This window comes from Trichechus manatus, unplaced genomic scaffold (assembly GCF_000243295.1).
Source record: "Trichechus manatus latirostris isolate Lorelei unplaced genomic scaffold, TriManLat1.0 scaffold00030, whole genome shotgun sequence".
Lineage (NCBI taxonomy): Eukaryota > Metazoa > Chordata > Mammalia > Sirenia > Trichechidae > Trichechus > Trichechus manatus.
The window spans coordinates 13,709,159-13,721,518 of record NW_004443966.1 but is presented as its reverse complement, the minus strand read 5'-3'; the positions used below and the strand labels follow the sequence as shown (position 1 = coordinate 13,721,518).

General features: G+C 53.4%; 1 protein-coding gene across 1 annotated transcript; it reads left to right on the top strand.

Moving 5' to 3' along the window:
* The first annotated feature begins 1,350 nt into the window (after nt 1–1,350).
* On the top strand, nt 1,351–11,740 carry CLN6 (CLN6 transmembrane ER protein). Its single transcript, XM_004374802.2, has 7 exons — nt 1,351–1,394; nt 2,385–2,511; nt 6,064–6,162; nt 7,240–7,428; nt 7,768–7,823; nt 9,380–9,502; nt 11,112–11,740. Exons 1-7 carry the CDS (start codon nt 1,351–1,353, stop codon nt 11,380–11,382), a joined length of 909 nt encoding a protein of 302 aa, XP_004374859.1. The 3' UTR covers nt 11,383–11,740.
* Nucleotides 11,741–12,360: the final 620 nt, after the last annotated feature.

The following is a 12,360-nucleotide window of genomic DNA, read 5'->3' as shown; positions in this document are numbered from 1 at the left end:
ATGCCTTCATACCCCATGACCTGCCTCCCGTAGTCAGGGTCTCAACAGAAGAAAACCAGTCCTATGCTGATAAATCTGGATTCCCAAGCTGGATGTCTGGCCTGTGCCTGCCTTTTTTTCCTGCCTTGCTCAGCTAGGCTGGACTAATGACAGGGATCCCTGTGACTGAGATGCCTTCCAAGGTAAAGAAGGAAACAGTTACTGAGCCCGTAACAGGTGCCCAGGGTCCACAGCTTCCAGGGACCCACATCCAAGTGCTTCTTCCAGTTTTCAAAAGCTCTTAATACCTTATGCCAAACATCCCACTCTTTGCCCAGTTCGGAGGTTTCCAGAGGAAAAGGAGCAAAACACTGAGGGGTCTTACCCATCTCCATCCATGTTCTTTGGGCCTGGATGTTAGCATTGTCTGCTTTTTGAGGACTTGCCCTGATGGTCACTAACAGGAAGGGCAGGGTGGGGTCTCCGTGCTGGTCCTCATCTCAGGCCCCTGAGAAGTCCTCACAGTTGATTTCTGAGTATCTGCCCAGTCCAAAGACCCAGCCAATCCCTCCCTTTCTTCTTCTCCCTCCAGTAAGCCAGGCGTCTCACCTCGATGCAGTGCCTTTCTGCACTTCCAGCCCCAGCCTTTGATCCTGCTTTCCTCCTAGGTAAATTCACCCATCCATGCTTCAAGCCTCCCTTCCTTCAGGTAGTCTTTGTCTACTGTTCCAGGCCCCACCGAGCCCTTTCTACCGTATACCATATGGTTTATTGTAACAACCAGAGCAGAATAGTGAGCTGTTCAGAGCACAGGCCTTGAATTCAGATAGAGCTGGGCTTGAATTCTGTGCTATTCAGGACTCCTGGGTTGCAAGTGACAGAAATCCAGTGTGAACTGCAACACCCTTAGCAAAAAGGAATGTATTGGCTCATGTGACCAGCCACTGGCTGTGGGGATGCCTGGAGCTGGGGACCTGAACACTGTTAGGGCTGTTTCTCCCCTTTCCCTGATTCTTTCCACAGGGCTGCTTGATTCTCACCTGACTGACCCTTGAGACTGGAGCACTGGCTGCCGGCAGCCCTGGGCTTAAATCCCTAAAGCCCCAGTATCAGAGAGCAACTAGCTCCAGTTAGAAAAGTCCCACGGTGCCAGCCTGGATCACAGACCCTCTCTGTGGCCAAGGAAACCTCGTCTCTTACCAGGAGAAGCAGGGAGTGGGAAATAGGTCAACAAAAGGACTAGTCACTGCAGCTCCTTACTAGATGGGCGACCGTGGCTAAATCCCTCACCTGCTCTAAGCCTCACAATCCTCATCTGTAAAATGGGGTAACAGTTCCTGCCTCCTGTGGTTGCCACGAGGATTAGATGAGATGGTGCAGGTAAAACTCCTAGCGCAGCAAACAGTTGGCATTCAGTAAGTGTGGGGACACTGAGTAGAGATGACAGTAAGACATAGTTGATTTAGGGAAGGCCCACTCCACCTGTCTTACCTGCTACCACAGCATGATAAAATCCCTGAGAGCTTGTCTCCCTGGTCTTCGGGTTTGGCTACCAGCCCAGGGCAGACCGTTCTTGGGATTGACTGAAAAAGATCCTGGAATGAAACAGAAGGAAAGCCAACAGCTGCATTGACAGAGGAAAGCCTCTAAATCAGCCAAAATTACTGATCTTAAGCCAGGTACTGAGCTGAGAACTCTGGGGAATACAGGGACATGTCACACCTCTCCTGTTCTTGGCACATAGGTTTCACCATATCGAAAATGTGGTGAAAAACAGGTGAAATTATACGCTGCAAATTAGTAAGTAAGCACAAGTCAGCCTGTGTGTACCTTGCTTATTGGGTGATCTGTCCCTGGATGGAAGTTAAAAGTACAAGCTCTGGAGCCTAATCATTTAGGTGCAAATCCTTAGCTGTGTGACCTCGGGCAAATTACTTAACCTGTTGGGCCTCAGTTTTCTCACTTGTAAAATGACAGTAGTATTTTAACCTCAGAGTGTTTCTGTGAGGCTTAAAAGAGTTAAACGAGATACTACATGTAGAGAGCTAACAATAGTGCCTGAAACATAGAAAGTGTCAATAAAGGTTAGCAACTGTCATCGTCATGATCATGTTTTACATTTTTTAGCTACGTTCATATCCTTTGTTTATTTTAATCTTCCCATCAGTCCATGGGGGAGAGAGTCCAACAGTTGTTATCCGTGTTGGGCAGTTTTTTCTTGAAGCACGGAAGGGCTAAGGCCAGGGCAGCTGCCGTCTACTCCCTTGACCGCAGGGCCAGACCCTAGTGTTTCCAACAATAATCCTTTCCCTAGAACTTAACCTTGTGTTTCCCCCAGCCCTCTCTGTGGCTCATGTCTGGGGGAAGAGTCCCACAGGAGGAGGAGCAAAGACCTGACCCTCTAGTCTGGTTCCTTCCAGGCACGGCTCCATCAAGGCTGATGAGGCTGCCCCAGCTCCCTTCCACGTCGACCTCTGGTTCTACTTCACCCTGCAGAACTGGGTTCTGGACTTTGGCCGCCCCATTGCCATGGTGAGTGTGAAGCTGTGGACGGAGCCCTGACCAGGAGTGAGGAGACTTAGTGTGACCTGTATTAGCTAAGTGACCTTAGGCAAGTCACTTCCCTTGCCGGCAAACTGAGAGAATGGGCCTGGATGCTTTCAGCTCCTTTAGCTCTGTGAGTGTGGCCATTGAGGCAGCTGCCAGCATGCTGGGGAACCAAGGGACCTGAACAGTCCTACCACACCCCAACCCTCATGGGACACCTGGGTGCCCTGACCATCATAGGCCCACTATTAATCTAGTGAACCAGGTTTAACCAAATCACTGAGACAGGAGTAGAGGAAAGGAAGCAGAGCAGCCTCACTGTCCTTCCGCATGACCTGCGGATATTCTTTTTCTGAAGGTGAAGGGCAGCGGCTGGTTCTGCGTATTATATGTGACTCTGAGACTCGGATCATTCTTAGTGCCGTCTGGTGAAGACATCTCCTCGCCCCCAAGGCTGCCTGATATGTTGATATCCAGTAATGGCCTCCACAGAGGAGGTTAATACTGGAACAATACCAAAGCCCCTCCCTTGTCATGGATGGATGGATAGATAACAGAATGTGAAAAAAATTCAGTGAGGTATCACCATGTACAAAATTGCTGATCTGTGTGCGTGTGTGTGTGTGACAAAATTAACAATATCCAATGCTGAAATCGATGCCTTGTCCATGCCAGCGATAATGCAAACGCGCAAAGCCCTTTTGGAAAGCAGCTTTGCGAGACATTAGTGCCTAACATGAAAAGTGCTTGATACGTTTTTACTGAATGAATAAGAAGAGGAAAAAATGGCAGCTAACATATACTGAGCGCCTAATCTGTTCTGAACTCTTTACGTGTTCCAACAACGATTCTCACACCAAGCCTGTTATAGTCCCTGTTGTAGAGATGAGGAAACTTGAGGATAGAGAGGGTAGGTAACCACCCCAAGGTCTCACAGCTAGCAAATGGAGGAGCCAGGATCTGAATCCAGGTACTCTGGGTCCAGAACTCACCCGTTCCCAACATGGTTAAACTCTCTCGTGTGTGTTTCAAGAATCCTAATATGTTTATCCCTCCTGAGCCAGTAAGACAGATTTGGAGAATCTTCCCTGAGGAAGTGATCAGCTAGAAGAGGATCAGCTCTGCACCCAAAGATGTTCATTGCAGTGTTGCTTAAAATAGCCAGAACTTGGGAGAGACTTCAGTGTCTAGCAGTAGGGATGGGGGAAATCAATACTGCTGTTTCCAGTATAGGGAATGTTAACTTGGCCATTAAACAGGAATTATGGAGATATAGAGCAGCCTGGAAAATGTCTACAACTTAATGTTTAAGGAGAAAAACAGTTCCTAAGGGGCAGGTAGACTGACTGATGGCAAGGTGGTAACGATTTTGTATCCCCGGGACGGAAGACTTGAAAGGATAAAGAAATGCTGCCTGGCAGTGGTGTCAGGAGGAAGAGCGATGGTGGGTGCTGGTAGGTCCTTGCTGCAGACTTTGTGTGATGTTGTCATGTTGCTTTTTAAATGTAGGAAAAAGGAAAGGCACTGAGCCAGGAGTCAAGACACCTGGTCAAGTATGCAGGTGACCTTGGACAAGTCACTGTCCTCTGGGCTTCAGTTCTCTCATCTGTAAAAAGATTGCTCTGAGCCCCCTTCCAGCTTGAATAATAATAATAATAATACAACCTGTTGCTGTTGAGTTGATTCCAACTCATAGTGACCCTATAGGACAGAGTAGTACTGCTCCATGGGGTTTCCAAGGAATGGCTGGTAGATTCGAACTGCTGACCTTTTAGTTAGCAGCCAAACTCTTAACCAGTGCACCACCAGGTTCACGAATTTGTGGCCAAAGGAGCCGGCCATCAAACTGTGGTGTCTGGGGGGCGAGAAGATGGAGTCAGGAGTGGGCTCATAGCTTGTGGCTGTCTTCACTCACTAGGACTCAGTCTCAGCTGGCCTAATGGGGGTCTCCTGCTGGACAAATTACTTTCCCCCTCCTGCCCAGAGTTGCTGTGGCCATGTAACCCTAAGTGGGGCTCATTGAGAGCACCTCCCAGGCTTGCCCAGCCAGGAGAGGCTTCTGAGGACCAGAGCAAATTAACACCTGGCTCATGTGTACGCCAGAGCTTTTCAAATGTATGCATGATATCCCCAAATTTGTAACAACTAAAAAAAAAAAAAAACTTTTAGAAATTATAAAAGTAATATTGTTGTAACAAGTGAGTTCATACCCAAGTGTACAAAAAAAAGATGGGTTAAACCTTCCCTACCCCCTTTCCATTTCCACCCCTGACAGTTTGGGGCACATCCTTCCACTCCTTTCTCTGCTCATACTAACATATACATACAGAGGGGTTTTCTTCCCTTGCCTTTTTTTTTCTAACCAAAATGAGATTGTACTTTACATGTTAGTCTGCAACATGCTTGTCTTAGGAGATATTGTGCATATCTCTCCACGTCAGTACACATAAGGAATCCTTTCTCTCAATGACTTCTTCTGTAGTCAAGATGTACTATAATGTAACAACTAGTCCTGTTTGGATGAACAATCAGCCTATTTCTATTATTTTACTGTCACAAAATATTTCATTGATAGAGATAAAGATATAGAGATGCACACATAGAGTGAGAGAGAGAAAAAGAGATTGAGACTCCTATATCCTGGAGGTTTTATTTCTGCAGGTTAGCTTTATCCAGCGAGGCATTTCTAAGTTAAAAGAGATGCATGTTAAATTTTTGATTGAAACTCTTAGTCATTATACATATTCTCAGCCAACATATACTAGAAGCACGGTTTTGGGTTTTTGTGACATAGGGGGTCTTCGCATGGACCCTGACGAGGCCAAGACTTGATAGATGGAGGGCAGGAGAGAGGGCATTCCAGATGGGGGGAGCTGCCCCTGGCCTGCCTTTCTCTCTCAGGGAAGGTAGGAATTGAAGCTACTTTGTAGAATGTACTTTTTTCTACTTTGTTATACTTTCACCTGATCTAGAAGGGTCCATCACTCAGTAGATAGAGAATCTTTCCACACCTGGGGTGGGGCTCCTGGCCTGGGAGACAAGCCACTGACCTAGTGGTCAGGAGACCTTGTCATCAACATAAGATCTAGAGTACCAGAGCCCTAAAGGTCCAAGTGAACAACATGGTGGGCCACCCTAGTTGTGTTACATATGGGGAAACCGAGGCTCAGAGAGGTGAAGGACTTGCGCCAACTTACCCAGCAAGTTGGTGGCACAGCTGAACCCCAGAGCAGCCTCCTGACTCCCAGGCTGGTATCCAGGGACATTGATTTAGGACCCACTGGGAGAGACACAAAAGGTCAGGCAGCAAGTTTGCATCTACTGTGTGACTGGGGACAAGTTGATTTACCTTCTCTGGGACTCAGTTTCCCTGTCTGGTAATACCTTCTGTCTGGGGTTGCCATGAGGATCCGCAGAGATCACAGAAGGATGTGTGTGTGATTGTGGTGGGGGGGGTTTGGGGGGAAAGGTGGCTGACTTCCTGAGGGCCTTGTGGGCTGTGCCTGGGTGAACACCATTCCCTCCCCTCCTCCTCAGCTGGTGTTCCCTCTGGAATGGTTTCCGCTCAACAAGCCCAGTATGGGGGACTACTTCCACATGGCCTACAACATCATCACACCTTTTCTTCTGCTCAAGGTATGGTCTCAGGCCCCCGCCTCCTCAGGCAGCACCCTCCCCTCCTTCCTTCGTATGTCTGTCTGGGCTGGGAGCTGGGCGGAGCCCTGGGAGCTGGGCGGAGCCCTGGGCCGAGCAGAATCAGGCTTTTCCCCTGCCTGACAGGATGAAGGCTGTGATCAAGGAAGACTTCAAGTGCCTGTGGGTTCCAGGGGAAGCAGGGGCTGCCTCTGGGCAGGAGGGATGGAGGAGGCCTCCCCAGAAGGGACGTTTGATGTGGACCTCAGCCCTGTGTGCTGGGAGGTGAATGGAAGAGGTTCAGGGAGCAGGCTCTGAAGACAGGGGTGTGCTTAGGAAACCATAAGGCATTTGGGGAAGCCGAGGTGGAAGGAGTGATCGGGATGCCCAGGGAGAGGTCAGGGATGATTGGGAAGGCAGGTTGGGACCGGATGGCAGGGGGCCTTTTGGCCTGGGATCCCTGATGTCACTGGGACCAGGACTGCCAGCTTTGCCCTTTGCCAACTAAGAGCTCTTAAGACAACTGCCACCATCCACTATCCCCATCATTTTGTTTTTAAGAAAGAAACCTCAAATTTTCAAAAGTAGGAAGGTTATAATCTCAGAATTCAAAGGAGTATTTCCAGTTAAATGATTTAGCTACAGAAGCACCCCCATCCCCATGTTTGCTGTGGACCAATCACTCAGAAATCGGAGGGTCCCTTCAGCAGCTCGACCCAGCCACCCAGGGGTGTTGTGGCTGTAGATGCATCTGGGGCAGTGGGACGATGGGCCTGGGGCCTAGAAGCCTGTCACCTCCAGCTTCTTTGTGACCTTAGACAAGGAGCTGGTCCCTCTGTCTATTTCTGTCCTGGGAAAAGGGGGTGCTGGTCTCCCTGGTCCCTACCTGGTTCACAGGGATTACGTGAGAATCTGGAGGCTGGCATGGGGGATCACCAAAGGGACCCACCAACTTCCAAGTGACTTCCCATCCGGTGGCATCCATACCACCCCAGGTGTCGGGAGGGAAGCAGAAGGTGTCACATACTGTGATGGAGGAAGGGGTCGGGCTGTTGGGACTCACCTCACTCTGCACCCCAGCTCATCGAGCGGTCCCCACGGACCCTGCCACGCTCCATGATCTACGTCAGCATCATCACCTTCATCATGGGTGCCAGCATCCACCTGGTGGGTGACTCTGTGAACCACCGTCTGCTCTTCAGTGGCTACCAGCACCACCTGTCTGTACGTGAGAACCCCATCATCAAGAACCTCAAACCAGAGACTCTGGTGAGGCCGCCTCCCCCTCCCTGCAACGGAGCACCGTTGGCACAGTCTGTCCTGGGGGCGGGGGGGTGGGGGTGGGTAAAGAAATTGCTCTGCCCCTCATTCCGGTAGGTGAGGGCTCTGTTGCCCTGGCCAGGCGGGGATGCTCATGTACTATTAGAAATAACACGTCAGCTGGCTCCCACCTGGGCCCCATGGTAGAGGCCAGGCCCTGAGGGTAGGGAATGAGGGCAGGTGGGGGAGGCTGGAGAGTGGGGAGGGTGGCCAGAGGGGCTGCTTGGGGCCAGGCACCCTCCCTGAAGGGTGTCTGGCTCTAACCGGCTGTGTCCCCATCTCCTGCAGATCGACTCCTTTGAGCTGCTCTACTATTATGACGAGTACTTGGGCCACTCCATGTGGTGAGTGATGGGTCCAGTCAGGGCCTGGAGAGTGCACGCAGCCAGTCTGTCTATTCCCAGGGTCTGGACCCTGTCTTCATGTGTCAAGTGGAGCAGCTGCAATGGCGTTCTCTTCCCCTAAGAGGGCTCTGTGAGCGCGGCCACAGGCTGGCCTGGGCCCCGGCACCCTGCCTGCCTTCTCCTAGCCCGCAGTGCCCGCGACGGCCACAAGAGGGCAGTGAGCGGCTGTCGTCCCTGCCTTGCCAAGCCTGGAGGCTGAGGAGGCTGAGGGAGGAGGAGGAAACAGCCCTGATAAACAGCCCCGCAGATGGTTAATGCGGGCATGGGGATGAAGAAGGCGGTCCCTCACCCAGATCAGGCTTGTGGTCTGTGGCATGGAGGCAAGGAGGAAACAGGACCAGGTTGGGGGTATAAGGTGCTGTTTGTGCTCTCCTGCACCCCAGGGGCGCACACCTCCACCCCACCTCATCGCGCGGTCTGGAGGAAACCTCAGACATGTGGGCTCAGCCACAGGAGATTCAGCTGGGAGAGGTCATCTGATCCAAGCCTTCACTTCGCACAGGATAAACTGAGGCCAGAGGAGGGCTGGGAAGGGTCAACAGCTAGTGAGTGACAGAACTACCCTGAAACCTGGGCGGCCTCCCTCCTGAGTGAGGGGGCTCGGTCGCTTCACACACACTCTGCCCTTGTGTTTCCAGGGTCTGCTTCAGGCATGGAAAGTGGCTCCTCCTGGCTCAGCGCGTTGGGGGGTCTCTGGGCAGTGTCTACGGGCTCTCCCCTGGCCTTTGCCAGCAGACCCTTCCCTTGGAAGGGTGGGGAAGGGAGGAGCAGAGACCTGGAGAAACAGCTGGAGAGAACATGGGGTGTAAGGGGTGGTTGAGGGGGAGCGAGGAGGGTGGACACACAGATGGCCTAAGAGAAAGGGGTGTATGTGAGTGAGAGTCAGCACAGGTGTGCGGGCAGAGCCTGCGTATGGAGAGGACAGGGAGGCACCTTTGGGGTGAGATGTATGGCATGGGAGGGGTGAGGCTGTGGGCTGAGTGGGGTGGGGGTGTCTCAGAGCCCTTGGAGGCTGCCAACAGGTGCTGTTCTCTTTTCTTTTTTAACCTAGCCCTCGTCCTCTGTCTCCTCCCTCGACCTCCTCCCTCATCCTCTCTCCTCAGCCCTGCAGGGCACACCTGTTTCAGCCATTGTGGGGCTGGGGCTGCTTGTGTTTGGGGTATGTGTGTGAGACCAAGACACCCCACACACCCGCCCCCACATGGAGTGAGTGAAGTGCAGGGTCCCAGGGTCCCCACCCCATAGCCTCGGCCTCTGATTTGCATGTGCCCAGGGAGCCGGCCTAGTCGTCCTGGTTCCATTCCTGTCCCACCCTGGGTCTCCAACACAGGAAAGGCTGAGCAGGGGTGGGCACCCTCATCCAAGTCAGGTATTTTGTATGCCATGAAGTGATACCTACGGGAAGGTGCAGGGCACGGGCTGAGGATTGAGGAGGCCCGGGAGGAGGGTGGCTGGGGCGGCCAGGAGGCCCTAAGGCTCTGGCCTCCCTGTTGCAGGTATATCCCCTTCTTCCTCATCCTCTTCATGTACTTCAGCGGCTGCTTCACACCCACCAAAGCTGAGAGCTCGATGCCAGCGGCAGCCCTGCTCCTAGTGGTGCCCAGTGGCCTGTACTACTGGTGAGTGGACACTGGCCCCGGTCGGGGTTGGTGTGGGGGTTGCTCAGTGAGCCACGGCATTGAAACTCCGACCCGGCCACAGACTTGCCGAACCACCCCAGGTGAGGATCGCCCTCTCAGGCCCTGTTTCCTCCTCTGTCTAGCCAGGAATGTGACGGTACCTTGTGGCGCCTCTTTGTTACCAGGAAGCCAGGCCTGAGTGTGGCAGGGAGTTGGGAGGAAGCAGCGAGGTTGCACCACCTCTCTCTCTTTGTGCCCCTCCCGCCTCTTTGCCCCACCTCCCAGCACCTCAGTGCCACCTGGGGCCAGAAGAATCCACCTCTGACACCAAGCCCTGTAGAACCCCGTGGGCCTCAGTTTCCTCCTCTGTGAAATGGGGATGATGATACCTGCCTGGTTCCCCTCCAGCTCTCCCTTCGCCTTTCGGACAACCCAGGCTTCAGCCAGGGTCTTACCCTTCTTGTCACTGCTACCCAGGGGACAGGTTCCTGGGGACCGTGGGTGTCATAGGAAGGACCTGGGTCAGGACTGGGCTGAGAGGAGGTCTCCCTGAAAATGAAGAATCTCCTCCAGGGCCTGCCCCTCACTGGCTGAGAGGTCAGCTGAGACAGCGTTAAAAGAAATAGATACAGACCACAGCAGGCGGAAAAGAGGGTAGACACAGGGACCTTCCTCCCCGTGGTGTGTTGGTACAGTGGTAGCTACAGTCATAGAAGTAACCCTCTGCTGAGCGAGACGCTTGTCCAAGTGAGAGATGTATGTACATCGCTCATCGCGGTAACCCGCGGAGGTAGGACCAGTTATGGCACAGTGGTTAAAAGCTCAGCTGCTTACCAAAAGGTTGGCGGTTCGAATCCACCAGCCGCTCCTCGGAAAGCCCATGGGGCAGTTCTGCTCTGTCCTATAGGGTCGCCATGAATCCGAACCAATTCGATGGCAATGGGTTTGGTTTTTTTAATAGGTTATAAAACAAGGGCTCCAAGATGTCATGTAACTTCTCCAAGGTTGCACAGCCATTAATTTGCAGAGCTGTAGTTTCCTGAACAGGATGGGTCAGCACTGCAGTTCTCCCCAGAGGCAGGAGAGTGGACCAAGTGACCTCTCAGAATCCCTTCAAGTGTTACCGAGCTCCTGGCTATGTGCTAGGAGTAGCGTTGGGAGCTGCAGGGAACCCTGGGAGATCTGAGACTGTCTCAGCCTTCAGGGAGCTAGTTAATGACAGCTCTATAAATTGGAACATTCCCAAACTCAAATGCCAACAACAAGCTGGTAACAAATGCATCAAGCAGGCAGCACATGAGGCAACAGGGAAGGGTGGGGACCGTGGCAAACTGTTGGCCAGCGCTCTCTCTAAAAGGGGGGCGGCTTCCTCCTCTAGTCAGCTGTTGTCATGTGTGACCAGAGAGGCCAGACATCCACTTTTTCAGGTGATCTGCTGTTTAAATAGTGGCAACTGTTCAAGTAAACCAACATGCTGCATATGGGATGCTGTTAGAGCAGCATGGCTCCCTGGGCCTGGGCGGATAGCATGGTTCTTGGGCACAGGGAGGGGTGCGGGGCACGATGGGGGTGGCCTCGCCCCCCTCACCCCACCCACTGGCCTCTTCAGGTACCTGGTCACCGAGGGCCAGATCTTCATCCTCTTCACCTTCACCTTCTTCGCCATGCTGGCCCTCGTCCTGCGCCAGAAGCGCAAGCGCCTCTTCCTGGACAGCAACGGCCTCTTCCTCTTCCACTCCTTCGCCCTCACCCTCCTGCTTGTGGCGCTCTGGGTCGCCTGGCTGTGGAACGACCCCGTACTCAGGAAGAAGTATCCGGGCGTCATCTACGTCCCTGAGCCCTGGGCCTTCTACACCCTCCATGTCAGCAGCCGGCACTGAGTCCCTGGCACCAGCCGCTGGCACTCTGCTGGGCGGGCCATGGGCCGGGGAGGGCGTCTGAGCAGGTGTGTGTGTCCGCGAGTGTGCGTGAGTGTGTGAGCTACAGACAGAACGTGGGCAGGGCGAGTGCTGTGCACGTGGGTAGGCGTGTGTGCGTGCGTGTGCACGTGTGCACCACTGTGTGTGCCGAGTGTGTCGTAAGACTCCACTGTTTTGGCCAAGTTTCTGTGGGGTTCAGGTCTTTCGAGGTTAGTGTTAGGAAGAGCGTCCAGGCCAAGACCTGGGCCCCTTTCCTCCTTGTGCCCAACTGGACTTGGGGCCACTGACCTCGCTCCTCAGGGCTGTCTCCTGGTGGCTACACAGGAGAAGCCTGGGTGGGGAGGAAGCACGGAGGGGACTTGGCCTGTCCCTCACCACCTGTTCATCCCTCAGGCCCACCCCTGACCTGGAGGCGAGGTTGCATAGGTTCCATGAACTTCCTGTGTGCTGTTGAGCAGATCATTCCCTTCCCTGGGCCTCGTTTGCATCGGATAGTCCCATGGTCTCAACGTGGGGCAGGGAGCTGGGGTTGCGGATTCCTCTTGGGGCAGCCTTGGGACAGGTGGTTATATCCTTGAGGCCCCGCTGCCTGTCACTGCCCTCTCCCACCAGGGTGGTATGTGTGTGCCCCAAACCCTCACCCCACCTCAGGCCTCCCAGCGTGTTGAGCCACTCCCCACCCCAACCCTGCCCCCTAGAAGCCTGAGGCCCAGCTCACTCCTTAACTGCACAAGCCTGAGCTTGGGCCTGGGGATGCTAGTTCTCCCACCATCTCTCCCTACCCCTGTCAAAAACCTGTCGCCCTGCTCCTGCTCCAGAAGAATTGGGAGGCCCCCTTCATGTCAGCCGGCCACAGGTGTCTGAGCTGCATTGAGGGCCAAGTTCGCAAACACTGCACTGGGCCCTCTGGCCCATTATAGAGGTGGGGCAGGCGCCTTG